Raw genomic sequence first — 16,638 nt, forward strand, 5'->3', positions numbered from 1 at the left:
AATACTTCTTCTCTTTGAATATTGTATGTGTCGTACATGAATCAATTAAGCAAATACTTTTATAATTGAACTTTGATCCAAGTTTGCTTTGAAAGATATCCATATTTGCTTCCCATAGTTTGACATACAAAAGAAGTATATGAATAAATATTAGTATTTTTAGAGAAAAATGGAAAAGAAATAAAGTTAAACCAATAATTCAATAGCAGCCTTTAATGCATTTTCTGGCAAATTCTAATTATTATACAAATAATTACGCAACAAAAATAATACAAGTACACATATGACTAATACAGCTACAATAAATTTATTTACATGTATAAATTATTTGCATTTTCCTACACATTATATGAAAAATAATTGATCCGTGTAAGAAAAGAACATACTCATAAAAAAATTGAGGGTGAAGTAAAAAAATGTTCCAAGGTGCTTGTAAACCTTTTCTTAAAGAGAATTAAAGCAACGTAAAGGAAAGTTAAAATCGTTAAAAGATCACTGAGACTAGAATACTAATTAATAGGATACTACTCCTTGTTTGTAAAATTTATAAAATTTCGGAAATAAAAATATTCTTAAGAACTACTTAAGAAGAATTATAAAGTGCAATAAAAATTACGAGATATTTATTCATTACATACTACGAATAGGAAAGCATAAAAATTAAATTGATCAATCATCTCTAACCACAGATCCATCACCGATCAAGTGGTTTATTTTTTCATCAGGGTACTCAAAAGAATCTGCCACATCCAAGTAGGTATTGTCATAGACAAGATTGGCTTCAGGACCTTTATTCTTCAGAGATGCTTGATAAAGCTCAACCAAATGTTTTGGTATGCGACAAATTTTTGCCCAATGCCCTTTTCTACCGCAACGAAAGTATTTAGTTTCTGAATCCTTTGCGTTTCGCTTCTCATATTTCCCTTTTCATTTTTGGAAGTTATTTTTCGTTGGAGGATGATTAACACCTGGAAAATTTCTTCCTTGGATATGGCCACGACCTTTTCCACGATTAGCATAATGGGAATACACCTCATCCTCTTTAGGCAATGGTGTAGACAAAGTGGGTCGATTTTCGTGGTTTCTCATAAGCAATTCATTGTTTCGTTCAGCCACAAGTAGAAGAGAAATCAACTGAGAGTACTTTGTGAAGCCTTTCTCTCGGTACTGCTGTTGCAAGACCATATTGGAGGCATGAAACGTTGTAAACATTTTTTCAAGCATATCATAGTCACTGATATTATCTCCACAAAGTTTCAATTTAGAAGTAATTCTAAACATAGCAGAATTATATTCAGAAACAGACTTAAAGTCTTGGAGCCTAAGATGAGCTCAATCATATCGTGTTTGTGGAAGAGTGACCAACTTTAAGTTGTCATATCTTTCCTTTAAACCATTCCACAAAATAAGTGGATCTTTCACTGTGAAATATTCAATTTTCAACCCTTCATCAAGGTGATGGCGCAAGAAAATCAAGACCTTAGCACTGTCTTGGGTAGATGTTTTATCTTTATCTTTAATGGCGTCTCCAAGACCCATTGCATCTAAATGGATTTCAGCATCCAATACCCATGTCACATAGTTCTTGCCCGAAATTTCAAGGGCAACGAACTTTCTTTTCATAATATCAGACATAATTAAAAAAAATACAAATTTGAGAAAAATTATACCTTAATTTTCTCAAAGATCTTCTTGAGATGGTAGAGCTTTGTGCTGATAACATGTTATAAAATATAACTCAAAATAACAATATAGAACAAGCAAAAACAAACTAAGAGATATAGAGAAAAAGAGAGGAAGAGAGATTCTTATTTCTTCTTCAATTGTGTGTATTTTTCTATCTATTACAAGGCCTTTATATAGGCATAAAAAGTGAAGAAAATATGTCATGGAATATGTCGTTGAACATACAAAATATGTCATTGAATATGTCATTAAACATTTGAGATGAAGATCATGGAAGAAGAGTAGACATCCAACATAATGTAATATTTATCATAACACGAATCTCTTTCTTTTAAAACGTACCTCTCAAGGAGCATATTTTTCTTCTTTAATATCCTTGAATTCCTCGCCAAAATAATAAAAGGAATTGATCGAGTTGGAAAATGTTGGTAATACTTAGGTAGCTATACAGCCTACAAGTTCAACTTTAATTAAACAACTAAATTAAAAAATGGACAGACGAGCTTATTTCTTAGATAAAATAATTAATAGCGTCAACTTTTGAATTTCATTAGTTAATACTTTGATTAATATGCATTTCAAAGTTCATACGATTGATCTCTTGTTGGCCTAAAACAGCTAAGGGAGAAGGAGAATTCATAACAATCGACCAGCAAACGCCATGATTTTAGGGGAAATCTGATCTTTATGCTTATTTTTTCAGTGGGGCAAAAGGTGTTGGGCTACCTGCCCCAAAAATACTCTTTTTTTTTTGTTTCTCACACGATGTCTGGTAGTTATATTGGGGCCCGACTAAATCCGGATTCGCGCCGGAAAGTGTCACGTTGGGAGTAAAGCGCTCCCTAACAAAAACGACTCCATACCCAGAGGCTCGAACTCGAAACCTTTGGTTAAGGATAAATGAGTACTCTTAATATTGTGTTTGTCCGCGTAAGCCAAGTCCACACGATTTTCTTTAAAATGCTTTACAGTATTAACAATATTTCATATCTTATAAGGAGCTTTATTTTTTTTCTATTTTCATGTGGGACTTTGTTTACAAACAACGATACATTTCTAAATCGTTTAATAGGAGATTATGTTGATCAGGTTTTTCAATGGGGGCAAAAGGCTCTGTTAGATTTCTCACTCAGTAAATAGGAATATCGATCCTTCTCTGATATGTCTTAATCTCTTATATTATTACGAGCCTAATCATGCCTCTTTTTCTCAATACAAAACATCCTTTATCGTCCAAGATAAAATCACAAGAAAAGGTAAGGGGAAAAAAATGAAAAGGGAAAATTAGGTCGGAAGGACATCCACATGCCACAACACTTAGCACATCTACAATTAAAGCAGAAGCAAAAGTCATATGCTTAGTGTTATGCATTTAGGTAATGGTTCATTATTTAGGTTGTCAATTTCCTTGGTTCTTTTCATACTAATTATTCCATTTACACTATAATTTGTACCTCCCATTAAATCCATGAATAGATTGGGTCATAATATCATGAGAATGTAATAAAGTAATAACAAGATTTAGTTTATCCCACTTGTAAAGTATAAGGTGGAAGATTGATTTGTTATGTGGTTTTGGTTGTGAGAAAAAAACAAAAATACACGTGCTTTGAGGTCCATTACTATATAAATGTTGGAAAGGGGGATAAAAACCTGCCCCATCTAACAATTATATGGATTGCAATTTCGTACAAAAAATTACCCTTGCAAATGGCATAAATTAGCTTTTACCCTTACTTGTTACAGATATGCTATGCTATATTTCCATTCGACTAGAAACAGTTTTGTGTAATGGGACTTGTTTAATAATGGGTACTACTCTCTCTTTCACTTTTACATTGCACGATTTGACTTTTTACGTTAGATTTGAAAAAATGATTTGAAATGAGTTATAAATATTGTGAGTATAACAAGAAAAAAAATTATCTTCTCTTGATATGCGTAAAGTAATAAGTAAAAAATGAAAATTTATTTTTAGCATACATGACAAGTAAAAATGAACGGAGGGAGGGAGGGAAGAGTAAGAGAACCGTAGATTTCTAAGTAAACGCATCAGAAAACCATTTATTGTCATCTCTTTTAATGGTCAACGGACCAAATGCAAGTTGAACTATGAAGTATCGAATGGACAGAGCATTTGACTCTATTGCTATTTTGAATTTCAAAAGTCAAGTTCTTGGGGTTCTCGTGTTCAAACATACTGAGCAACCAGAAATGCAGTCTCTTTGGTTTAATAAATTACAATTTGACGGCCCTAGAATGAGACTACGTACTAAATTAAGTAGGACAACCGGAGATACAGGTGATCTAAAATTTAATGTTTATGAGTTTCTATATCGATGTCAAGTTAATATTAATTGTAATAAAATAGGATTTTACGACCAAATATTTATAAAATTGCAGTTGATTTCTTAATGTATATATAGTGTTTGGGCAAAAATTACTGAATTTATGTGTATCGTGTGACCAACCCTCTAAGTCATAACATGCCCTTTTAACACACCAAATGCTTTTTGCAGTCTCATATTCAAGACATCATCTGTTTATATTGTTCTAGACTAACTTGTCCAAATGTCTTTGTACTCAAACTTGATTTGGTTTTTGACTAATCTTATAATCTTAGTATTATATTAAATATATGTTGCTGTTTTCTCCTCCATTTTTTCCAAAATAGTAGGAATTACGCATCTAGCTGCTTCCACTCGCGGTGGACAGGCGAAGGGATCAAAGCACATGATCAGGCTGAGGACGAGTATGATGTTATTTTATTTTCCTTCTCATTCATCAATCAAAACTCAATATAAATCGAATACTACGGATAAAACGTGAAAACACACGATCCCATTCTCGTTTCGATATATGAAAGTGCTTGTGCCATATGTATTGAAATTGTTCATGAGACGAGATAGCAAAAACAGGAGATATATATATATATCGGAGTTTAGTGAGCTAAGGAGTTTAATTGTTAGCGCACGAAATTTAAGTTCTCAACTTTAGTGTTAGTTAAAAATGATTATCATCTATCTTATTGACTAAAGGCTAACTGTCATCAAATAGGGAAATGAAAATGTGATTACTTACCTAACATTAACATAAAAAAAAGAACAAAACACACAAGAAAAGAATCATATATACTAGGTACATGTTACTAATTACTGCCTATGTTAATTTCAGAAAACGTTCAATTTTATTTCAAGATTTGACACTTCCTCAGGTCTCTTTGTTATGTCAAAACATTATTAGCTACTGTCATATATATATATATATATATATATATACACACCACTGCTCATTAATATTTCAAGGGTCCATACCATCCAATGATTCATTACTAGTACAATTATTTTACATTTCTCTCTAGTACATTGAGTCCTCTTAATTTGAGCAAATAATTGTGGAAAGAAGAAAATGGTTGCATGAGTTTCTCAAAGCTCAGCAGTGTGTAGCTGCCATTATTTATTGCGAAAATTGATAGGATATCCCCTCTGGTAAATTGGTAAGAAAAAGAAACGGACAAGTTGAAGGTGGTGCAAACAGTAGAATTGAATAAGTTTTACCCCTAGTAAATTTTGTAAGGTAGCTATCAGAACCTTCACAGAAATTTATAAAAAAGTGAGACAACAAATGTAGATACAATAAAGCCAACGTGTTACAGTATAAAACGGGCGAATACGTCCCAAGGAAACTTGAGTTTAAATCCATTGAAAAGGGGAAGTTATCCACTAAGGGATGGTTTGGTTCGAACACAAGATATACTAGTATTAATTAGTTATATTGAGATTAGTTATGCTAGAATTAATTATTCTAGCATTATTTTTTATTGGTCTGATATGTTGTATTAATTCTGAGATTGTCAATTTTACTGTTTTATCCTTGAATAACTTATCTTGGAATTACTATTCTACCTTCTGTAAATTATCCCAATACTATTTTTAATCCTTGAATAAAAGTTATCCCAAAATTAGTAACTAAACAAAGAATAAGACGGTACTAAAATTTTATCGGAGAATTACTTTTGCTTATTCATAGTACGAAACGACCCGTAAGAGAATGACAAATTGGTTATGTTATTTAAAATTGACATTAAAGTGGTCAAACTAAGAGCTTCTGCCATTTACTTTGATATACCAAATTAAAAAGCATGTTGCTTCACTGGAGAATATGCCATACCAAAGTGGAGGAAGAATCTTCACAGGTTATACCAATTACTAATTACCAAGCATGCTTTTGGAAAATACTTGTGAAGAAAGAGTTTGATTAATGAGCAAAGATTACAGAACTACTCCCTTTTCTGTTTCCTCTTGTTTTCTTTACAAACCGAAGTTAATAATTAAGAAACTTAACAGTTTTACAGCCTCTTAATGGTTCAAATATTTATAAAGCCAAATGAGGTGGCAAACAGATGGGTCGGGTTGGGTTGGGTCGGATATGGTTCGGTCAAAAACAGATAATACAAAAAAAAAATTATCTAATCCGACTCATATTTAATACAGATAAAAAATGGGTTAATCGACGGATAATATGGATATCCATATTATTCATGGCTTCTTAAATATGATTACTTTTGGGAAAAATTCCTGACGAACCCATTAGTTATCCATTGGTTATCTATTTTTCAACGACAAAGGGCTAAATATACCCCTCTACTTTGAAATATTGTTTAACTGTACCCCTTGTTATACTATTGGGCTATCTATACCCCTACCGTCATACTATTGGTTATTTATACCTCTACTGTCATACTTTGAAACAAAAATACCCCTATTTTGGATGGAGTAACACGTGGCAACACCCGATTAAAGCGACCCTTTTTTTTTACCTGACCCATTTTTAAAAAAACCCACAACCCGACCCCTATTTTAATTTTTTCTAGTTTTTTTCAAAAAATTCAGTTTTTAAAAAACGAAAATATTTTATTAAAAAACAAAAAATGTTTTTTTTCTATTTTTACAAATTTGTATTTCCAGTTTTTACAAAAAATTCTTTTAAAAAACTGAAAAAATGAAAAAAAAAAATCAAAAACGAAAATATTTTTTTGAAAATAATTTTTTCAGTTTTTAAAAAACGAAATTTTTTTTTCTGTTTTTACCAAAAAAATTCAGTTTATACAAAAAAAATCAGTTTTTACAAAAAGAAAGTCTTTTAGAAAACTGGAAAAAAAACATTTTTCAAAAATGAAAATATTTTATTGAAAATATTTTATTGGAAATATTTTTTCAGTTTTTAAAAAACGAAAATATTTTGTTAAAAACTGGAAAAAAAATTCCAGTTTTTACAAATATTTTCAGTTTTTACAAATCTGTTTTTACAAAAAAATTATTTTTTAAAAAAAATAATTTTTTTTTCGGTTTTTACAATTTCTTTTGCAAAATCTTTTCAGTATCTACTCAGTTTATTTTAAACGAATATATTTCGCAATTTTTTTTAAGTTTTACAAAAAGAAAATTCTTTAAAAAAACTGAAAAATATGGTTCGGGTTGTGGGTTATTTAAAATGAGTTGGGTAAAAAAAAAGAAATGGGTTATTTTAATCTGGTGCTGCCACGTGGCACTCCATCTAAAATAGGGGTATTTTTGTTCCAAAGTATGACGGTAGGGGTATGGATAGCCTAATAGTATAAGAAGGGTACAGGTAAATAAAATTTGAAAGTAAAGGGGTATATTGGGCCCTTTGCCGATTTTTCAAAGTGGATAGTATGGTTATATCCAATTTGACCCGTTTTTAAAAAGTTTATTGTCCAACCCATTTTTAAGAATAATATGAGTGAAATACTGTCTGTTTGTTTTTTTTACTATTTTGCCACCACTAAAGCCAACCAAGTGTAATATTAAAATTTCCTTCTGTGCGAGAGACTTGACATCAAGTGAAAATGCTTTAAATACTGCTACATCTAATTAAAAAAACAACCCAAGTTGGTCCGTGCAATTATTTTGTACCAACAAGGAGCGTATGCCAAAATATCCTAGCCTTAGTACAGAAAATTGCTCAATCAGACTAAAAAAGTGTATATGAATGTACTCTTGTGAAATTCATGAGAGAGGAGGAAATTCATACTTCTTGATAAAATGAGGTTCTAAACATTAGAGCAGTAAATAAATCTAATTGTAACGTGACAAAAGTTTATTAGAAGGGAGATTTGATTACTTTTATTATAGTAATGAAAGTTGGGATGAAACATTAATGTTGCAAAAGAATAGGATACTGATAAACAATTGTACCACGTAAGTTGCTAATTAATTATGCGCCAAAATGTTTGGCAAAAATAGAGGAGAATCTATATATTAAAGTTCAAGAAGGATATTAATGTTTAAATACAACTAGGCTAACAAAATTAGTTCCAACCAAACTTTCAATCCAGGTACAGATTGACACAAAAGGGACTTTTTGGGTGGTCGATATCGTTAGATTTTGCGGTATTTAATGCTATTATTATTAACTTATGTGTTTAGTTGTTCGTAAAAGTCTACAAAATTGTTATACTTTCGTTCCTCAAGGATTTTTCTAACTAGGTCGATAGAGTTGATACCATATTTTATCCACCTATATGTATATTTTATCCACCTATATGTTAAGTTGTTCACCAAAGTCTATCGGATTGACATATTTTTTTCGGTAATTTTAACAAAGTGTTATTCGAATTTGCAACTTCAATTTTGATCAAACAACTCCAAATGATCTCAAACTTGAAACAAAGCTTCTAAATACCAACACAAATCCCTAATCACTAACTTAGTCGAATAACACTAAATCAAAAAGATCAACTTTGTCTTCTTCAATACATTTTGAGGTTCAATAATAGAGTTTTGAGATTTTTACAGTAAATTATCAAAATTTGTGTCTAAACTAAAAGTTTAAACACAAATTATCAACATTCAAATGGCTTTAATAGACAAGTGAGGCTTGCGCAGGTGGTAAAGCACCTCCACCCACCATCGTTAGTTCCTGGATTCGAGTCACGCTGGAGGGAAAGTATGAAAACACTATAAATCCTCCTAAATAAAAAGGAGAAAAATGATTTCAACAAAAAATCCACCATTAAATTTTTCTTTCCACCGTCAAACAAGAGTTTCAGGCTTTAAAAGTAAAAACCTATGATATTTAAGTAAAAAGGGGAAACATTTTGCTAAGACCATCCAAAATGGGGACATTCTACCAAGATCATCGCCTTAAGGGGTCACGCCGTGCTAATTTCTGGTGTAACAATTCTCATTTTAGCAACAGGGTCCTGATTAAATCTCTTAATTAGGTTAGAAAAATAAATTCAAACCGAACTTTTAATTAGGCCATGTAGTGTTTCTCATTATTCAAACACTATAGATGGCCCCGTGGAACATTTCCTCTTAAAACTTTTTGACTATTCTTGGAACACTAGAATTAGAGAGGTAATAATATAAATTAATCTTCTATGGTTAAAAGCTAGATTAATAGCCTGGTTGGCCAAGCTATAAAAATCAGTTTATTGTAATATTTTAAAAGGTGTGGACGTAAGGCGAGGCGTTTTACATATGCCTCAACGAGGCGTAAGCTTTGAGGCACAGAGCGTAAGCCTAATGGGTATTTAATATTTTATAAAATAATATAATTACAGTAAATATTTATAAACCCATAATTATAAAAATTATATATATATATATATATATATATATATATATATATATATATATATATATATATATGTGTGTGTGTGTGTGTGTGTGCGCGCGCGCACGCCTCATCCCCACAAAAAACTAGTCAAAATAATTTATTATATGCTTCTTACAAGTACAAATAATTTGAGTCAAAAATAATAAAGTTTTCTACATGGAGGACAAAAAAGAATAACTAACCTGTAATCTGAACTTTGATCTTGCTGTTATGAAGGAGAATGGAGTTCTCTTGTATTTGTAAAAGAAATTGAATATTCGTTGCTTTGGATGATATTAGCAGACTAGCGAACAAGATAAAGAAATAGGAAAGGCCATAAATTAGAGTGTTAATCAATTAAAAAAATTGACTTCTAAATTTAATATATTTCAGTTCCTTATTAAAACTTTTGAGTAATTACAAGCTGACTTTTGAAAATTTGGGTAATATATGAAAAACTTATTCAACAATTTTTGTTTTTAATTTGAAAAAGTCTCTGGGGCTTACGCCTCACTACAATGCGCCTTAAACGCTCGGGAGTACCCCTCTTGAAACTTTCATCCCACAACATTACCTCGGGGCGTTTTTAGAGCGCCTCGACCCAGTGTTCGCACGCCTTTTAAAACACTGATTTTGAGATGTGCTTTTTTCTTAAAATTACTTTTCTCAAAAGTACTTTTGGTGAGAATCAATTTGTGTTTGACTAATTAATTTGAAAAAAACTTCTAAGCAACCATTAGTGTTTGGCCAAGCTTCTTGCTTTTCCTCTAAAGTACTTTTTTTTTTCCTTCTAAAAGTTTGGTCAAACACTTCAACTTATAGAAAAAAAGTGTTTTTAGGATTGCAGAAGTTTGGCCAAACAAACTATAAGCTAAGATTAAAAGAACACTCCCCTCTCTTCTAATTATACCCTTATTATTATTCTTATTTTATTGCACATTAAGATTTGATACATTTATCTTTTATTTTAGAAAGAACTGCAAGTAGTAAAATATGAATCACGAATAATTGACAATTTTTCATGATGCCATTCTAAGAAAAGAAAAATTGACGAAAATGTTAAGATTTATGATGTCAAAAGGACGGGTAAATAAACGAATTTACAAATGAATTAATTTTCTAAAAGAGAAAAAGAAAAAAGATAACAGAAAAGGCAATGCCTCATCTCCAACAGTCAAACTGTGTTTAACCTCTCCAAAATAAAAGGCAATGAAAATTTTTGAGTCCTTGATTTGCTGCAAAACCAAACCCCAAGAAAAAAAGTAAAGAAACGAAAAAATGTCGAAGTAAGAAATTATATACTTATTAAATGAAATATTATTTTTGTTTCATTTTTGTTTACCTTTTTTAATTATAATAACTCTTTTTAACCATTAGAACATTAATTGAAAAGGTCCTAGTTCAGGACTTGGGCTTGGGCCGAAAACAAAGTAGGCCGGTAATTGGGCTTCTAGCAAAGATAGACCTCAACGCTTGAGCTTCTAATGGAGAAACACAACGGGCAAGCTTGAGCAACAGCATCACATTCTGTACAAACACACAAATGGCGACACGGCAATAGAACCACTGAGGCGACTCGTTTCCCACACGCTTTGCAACTCGGACCGGTCGACTCAACGACTCGGTCCGGGTCAATGTAGGCCGATTCAGCATCCTCCGGTTCGCCTCCGCCATTCCCGTCGTCTCTCTCGTTACACCTGCCGCCGTTCATCATGGCGTGCTGTAGCTGCGCTTGCAGCGTCGCCGCTGTCACTTCCTGTGCCCTCGCCCTTGCTTGCCACGCCTGCGCCTCCGCGCTCAATTGCGCTGCACGCGCCTCTAGTTCCGCGTTTCGCCGCGTTGCTTTCTCCATCTCCGCTTCTTTTTCTCTTAGCCTTCGCGCCATTGACTCCTCAGCTGCTCCCATCAGCGCACGGTAGTGACGTTGCCTTTTCTCTGCTAACGTACGCCTCAATTGTTCTCCCTATTGAATATCAAAAACTAAATAAATAAATTCATCCTCTGCAATTGAGAATACGGAAAACAAATTCAAAAGGCATGGTAAAATTTGAAAAGAAAAAGAAGAAACTATATTGTCTATGAGCTTGCTCATATTGCTTATTTCAAACTCCGATAAAAGAGAAACGAGAAGAGTTATGGTATATTAATGATCAGTTCAAAATTAATCAATTTATGATGAATTTTGAATGGGAGCCTTGGCGCAATGTGATCAGGATGTAACGGGTTCAAAGCGGAAAAACAGCCTCTTTCATTTCCACATTAGACTCCACGCATAACGGAAGCATGCACGGGAGCTTAGTGTATTGGACTGCCCTTCTAATGAATTAGAGAGAACATTTCGGTATGGAACGAAATGCATAGTGAGAATTCATAGAGTCTGCCCGATAACTAGTTTAGGATAACTAATTTAGGATTGAGGCGTAAAGTAAAATTTGAAGAAAAACAAATAGTACCTGAATTTGGAGGAAATGATCAATTTCATCGCGTTGCTGTTTGATATGAGTAGCTAAATCTTCTGTTAATATTGAATAAAAAGCTGATGATTGAGAGGATTGAGGAGAAAGAGAGTGATGGTGATGATGCTGGTGCTGTAATTGATGTTGTTGCTGTTGCTGCTGCTGTTGGTCTCCGAAAGCTAAACGGAGTCCGGTGGAGACAACATTTGGTGTCTGCTGCGAAGGAGGCGATGTGTGAAGCTGAGCGAGGTCAATGAGTTGAGGTTGAGGCTGAGACTGCATCGACATCAATGGATTCATTGCTGCCGTTGTACTTGTAAGTTCTCTTCCTCTCTTTCTTGCATTTCCACCACCTATCATCCCAAAAATCAAATCATAAATAGATATTTAGATTGAAATTTGTATGCTCAATACAGAATTGATTATAAAGAAAACGAAAAAAGTAAAGTTTCGAGCTTTTGACTGGTTTGGGATTGAAACACAGTTGTTATGTAAGTATGAACTATGAAGTCTTTCCTACCTCCAGGATTGAATAGCATTTGTGTTTGATCAAGAAAAGATCCTCCTCCACTACCACCGCCAGGTTGATGTTGCAATGAATAATCATTACCTAGTTGGCCTTTTCCTTCTTGTACATTTCTGCAACCAATAAGATTCAAGGAAAATTCCGTTAAACTTTTTAGATAAGAAAAAAGGATAAAATTTAGGGAGAAAGTGGAAGGGTGTTGAATGCAGACCTGTTTAGAAAGAGAACATTTGATGGGTATTGAGCTTGAACAGCCATTTCTAGAAATGGGATATGATCAGAATTCAGAACAGCGAGGTAGATAGATTATATAGAGAGAAATGGGATTCTAAGTTGGAAGATGGTTATGAAGAAATAGATGTGTGATTGGTGAGGGTTGTGTGATTATAAGGCTAACACATAAACAGCATGAATAGAGAAGAAGATGCCCTAAACAAAGGCGGATTCTTCAGTGACACCCTTCAAGAAAATACCAAAGAAATGTAAAGAATGAGGACAAGTAAATGAAGGGGGGAAAAGAAAGTAGCTTTTTGATTCCCTAGAGAGAGAGTGAGTGAGGTTAAAAGAGTGAATGAATCTTTTTACGTCTGAGAAGCCATTTCCAAAAACACCAACATGACCATTTCTGCCTGCTTCCTCACCTTTTTCCAACCTAAAAACTTTATCTTTATTTCCTTTCTTCTGTTTTTTTCCTCCTCAAAACTTGCCTTCTTTTGCTTGCTCCCTTAGCTTTGCTTCGTTGCTATGCTAAAATGCTTTTGAAAGCATATGAAAGAAAGAGAGAGAGAAGAAATAGAGAATCAGTCCAAGAAAGAGAGGGAGAGAGAATGAGGTAGCCCGTCTTATTCTGGTTCTTGGTTTCCTTTTGCTTTGTTCTTCTTTCCCTTGTTTCTCTTCCTCTTTTGCGTGGCTTTAGCTTTGGTTTTGGTTTGGCTCTTTCTTTGGAGAACTCTCGTGTTTCTTATCAACTCTTCCCCCCCCCCCTATTATTTATTATTCATTGAATTTTTCACTTGTATATTGGTATTATCCACACACCCCACATACGTAAAGTTTTTGTGTATATATATTAAGTAAAGAGAAAGAGAAGGAGAATCAATAAGGGAGATGTGGGGATAGTCTTGGAGTTGGGGTTGATATTGTTGTTGGGCGTGCAGAAGGTCTCTGCCGTTACCGCTGCCGCTGGAATTGTTTGTATATGGCCCATGCTGCCCACCTATCCCTCATATGACTCCCTCCTCTTCTTTTTTAAGACAATTTACTATTAATGTGAATAATTTTTAAAAGAAAATCTGGTCTAATTTTTTTAATGTTTCTCTTTTTTTAAGTAAATGGGGGATTTATAATTAACTAATTATATTACATAGTCAATAATCTTGGTAAATGGAGCACTATTTAAAGCGAGAGACAAACCTGTCCCTGTATGCATAGATAAAGGAGATTGGTTTCTTGTTCTAATAATTAATTTCTGAGGTGGTCACAGAGGATCCATTGCCTAATGCAAGATGCCTATCTAGTTGTTAAGCCTAGGTCATTCTCATTGTGCAATAGTTTTCTTCCTTTTTTTTTTTTTTTTTATTGATTTGCCTAGTGGGTCCTTAGAAAAATTATGATTCTGAAAATTAGATATTGCTCTGTTGAGGTTGTCCAAAGTTTAAAGTTTTTATTTCTTTTTTTCTTTTGGCATCTCTGTTAAGTGGAATCGGATGGATGAGATGTACACACATCAAAATTATTTATTTTCCTTTTGAATTTCGAATAATAAAGGAAAGAAAAAAGAAAAAAGAAAAAAGCTTTTGATAAAATATGATATTGAATTTTACTTGGTTTTCAAGATTCAAACAGCTTAACTGCTAGTATTCATCACATTCCTTTTCTTACAAAATAAAGAAGATATCAGCATACTTCCGACCTAATTGCTATGTTTGTTGGCCGAGTTCGCTTCTTCTTCTCTCAAAGTTAATGTTATACCAAAAATTTCTTCAAATGAATCTGTCAAATTCACTCAACTATCCCTTCAATTTTTCCTATTATTTAGCCTACGAGCAGGTGGAAATTGGAAACTTCAAGAACCTGAACACTTTTTAATGTAAAATAAAGTAGTCAATTGCAAGGAATCAGAGAAGATAGGGCTATGAATTTTACTTTTCTCCCTTTTATTTAGCATTGGAATCTTGACTATAATTAACTAGCCAATTTTCCTCTTAATATAGTCATGTGGCAAAGCTGATTAGCTGAACACCCCATAATTACCTACCTATTGAATTGCATTATTTACGTTGATATTGAACAAACAAGTTTGTGACATTTGGAAAATCTTTTCATTTTTATGGTTGAGCAAAACGTAAGGTCTCCACCATACATCCTAATTAAATCTCTCCCATCTAGACAAATTAACATCTTTTTCTTTCAACCATAAAAAGTCATAATATATTAGTCCATATAGTGCGCTTTCATTCTTGAATCATATGCCAGCCCATTCTTCTCTTCATATTGTCCTTTCCATCAATTAAGCCAAGCACCATTGATGAAAACAACAATTTAAAGAGTATATAAATGAAAGTATTGTGTAAGGACTTACACGACTCTCGCGAATTGTCAGACCCCCATCAAACGAACATATTGAGGTGGGAGAAAAAGAAATGAGATAAACAATAATATTGACGTCCTCGTAATGCAAAACTCACTTGCATCGATTAAATTATATTTGAAGAAAAACTTGGAGGACAACACATTTAAACGTTCACATAAAGCTATCACTCATTTGACCAAGAAAGCACCATAGTAATCTGAAATTAGATCAAGAGTTTACACTTCTTGATTATTCTTTTGAATTTTTTGCAGAATTTACTTTGTATTTATAATATGTGTATATGTTTGTTGAATTGACTGGCAAATTACAATCGAAACCATATAGGACGATTGATATTGCATACCGTTTAAAGCAGGGGCGGATCTATCAAGGGCCGAAGGGTGGTACGCCACCCGCAAGCTTCGGTATATATATATATATGCAATAAAGATGATAAATAAAAGAGTTGCCACCCGGAATAACAAATGGTAGAAGGTGCCAATGGCAGAGGCACAATGATTCTGGCTTCAGGGCGCGGGATCGAACCTCTGCTGGCTTCGTATTTTTATCTGTTTTTGCTTGCTACATCAGATACACAGCATAGCCACAATAGGTTTGATGTCTAGGACTTTCTCTGTTGATGTCGAGCATTTAAAATCAATTAATAAGTTTCCTTTCCTAGAGCACATGAAATTTGCTCAAACCTAAAATTCTCAGTCCGTTTTTTGTAATTTGACTACCACTATGAAAGTTTCTTAAAATTATAATTTCTTCTTTTTTAAAAATTTTATTTGGGTTAATCAAGGACACCTTCATGATTATTAGTAGGAGTATCATTGTATCTGGTAGTTCATGAATTGTCAATTCATTATATTTTCTTAGAATTATAACATAAATATTAGAAAAATTAACATGCAAAATATTATAGCTATGTTACATAGCTTAAATAAGAAAATAATTTATGTAAGCTTATTGGAATTTAAAGTCCTAATATACCTCAAATAAATAAATAAAGAGTTAATAACCATACTTTTAGTTAATTTAAAATTTTTAACTATTAAAAAGAAATTGACGAGAACTTTATTTAGTATAAAATTTATTTTTAACGGATAAAAAAAAGTCGCGACAAGTTATCATAATTAGTTTTTTCGCTTAATTGATTTGTTTGTACAAATCAAAAGACAAATAATTCGAGCAGAAGTCCAAAACTGATCAAACCGACTAAATACTTACTCTATTTGGATCGTATAAATAACAATACGTCTACGTTCAGAGTAATATGACACCCGCAACCTTTAAATCCGAAATCCGCCTCTTATTTAAAGTGTTTTTATTTTCACTTTTAACTAAAGACGAACAACCGGTGCTACAAAGCAAAGGAAAAGGAAAAGCCATAACTTATGAGTGGATTTTTTTTTTTAATGTTTATAGCTCTCTCTAGTCACGTTTTCGACTTGTTCTACCTAAAATAAAGACTGTAAATCTTTCTTTTTTTTTGCTTGTTTGGCAAAAGAAGAAAGATGAGGAGGTTGAGTAGGTTTTGGTAATCTTTCCCAAAACCAAGAAGGATATTTTAACTTTAGTTAATGGTAATGGAGGTGTCAAAAAGAAAGAGAGAAGTCACCAGAAAATGTGAAAGAGAGTGCATATAATGGCATCACGCAAATTTGTCTTTGTTTTTGGTCCCACGAACTTTTTTAGTTGTTTTAGTACTTAGTCTTCTCCTTCTCTCCCTCTGGCTAGTATTACAGCACTGCACGGCAAATTTTTAATCA

The 16,638-nt window shown here is 32.9% G+C and overlaps 2 protein-coding genes across 3 annotated transcripts; both read right to left on the reverse strand.

Moving 5' to 3' along the window:
* Nucleotides 1-669: 669 nt before the first annotated feature.
* Nucleotides 670-1,635, reverse strand: LOC138876210 (uncharacterized). Its single transcript, XM_070155115.1, has 3 exons — nt 1,367-1,635; nt 969-1,273; nt 670-860 (listed from the first exon to the last, which is right to left on the reverse strand). The coding sequence occupies exons 1-3, from the start codon at nt 1,633-1,635 to the stop codon at nt 670-672; spliced, it is 765 nt and encodes a 254-aa protein (XP_070011216.1).
* An 8,721-nt stretch (nt 1,636-10,356) lies between these two features.
* LOC104231923 (BOI-related E3 ubiquitin-protein ligase 1) lies at nt 10,357-13,228 on the reverse strand. Of its 2 annotated transcripts, XR_712202.2 has the most exons (5): nt 12,503-13,227; nt 12,286-12,404; nt 11,763-12,118; nt 10,652-11,272; nt 10,357-10,544 (listed from the first exon to the last, which is right to left on the reverse strand). XR_712202.2 is itself a non-coding variant. In XM_009784988.2 (4 exons), exons 1-4 carry the CDS (start codon nt 12,547-12,549, stop codon nt 10,760-10,762), a joined length of 1,035 nt encoding a protein of 344 aa, XP_009783290.1. In that variant the 5' UTR covers nt 12,550-13,228; the 3' UTR covers nt 10,357-10,759. The 2 variants fall into 2 exon arrangements, 1 of the variants encoding a protein (XP_009783290.1); XM_009784988.2 differs by having other exon boundaries at nt 10,357-11,272; nt 12,503-13,228.
* Nucleotides 13,229-16,638: the final 3,410 nt, after the last annotated feature.

Source organism: Nicotiana sylvestris, chromosome 8, assembly GCF_000393655.2.
Source record: "Nicotiana sylvestris chromosome 8, ASM39365v2, whole genome shotgun sequence".
In the NCBI taxonomy this organism is placed as follows: Eukaryota; Viridiplantae; Streptophyta; class Magnoliopsida; order Solanales; family Solanaceae; genus Nicotiana; species Nicotiana sylvestris.

Bases quoted from the DNA above. Each gene is read 5' to 3' on its own strand.
- LOC104231923 (XM_009784988.2), bottom strand. From the start codon at position 12,549: ATGGCTGTTCAAGCTCAATACCCATCAAATGTTCTCTTTCTAAACAG. The intron at 12,405-12,502 runs GTCTGCATTCAA...TATTGGTTGCAG, and splicing joins AATGTTCTCTTTCTAAACAG to AAATGTACAAGAAGGAAAAG. The intron at 11,273-11,762 runs GTACTATTTGTT...GATATTCAATAG, and splicing joins ATCATTTCCTCCAAATTCAG to GGAGAACAATTGAGGCGTAC.
- LOC138876210 (XM_070155115.1), bottom strand. From the start codon at position 1,635: ATGTCTGATATTATGAAAAGAAAGTTCGTTGCCCTTGAAATTTCGGGC. The intron at 1,274-1,366 runs GTTGGTCACTCT...TGCTATGTTTAG, and splicing joins GAAAGATATGACAACTTAAA to AATTACTTCTAAATTGAAAC. The intron at 861-968 runs GTGTTAATCATC...GCGGTAGAAAAG, and splicing joins CCAAGGAAGAAATTTTCCAG to GGCATTGGGCAAAAATTTGT.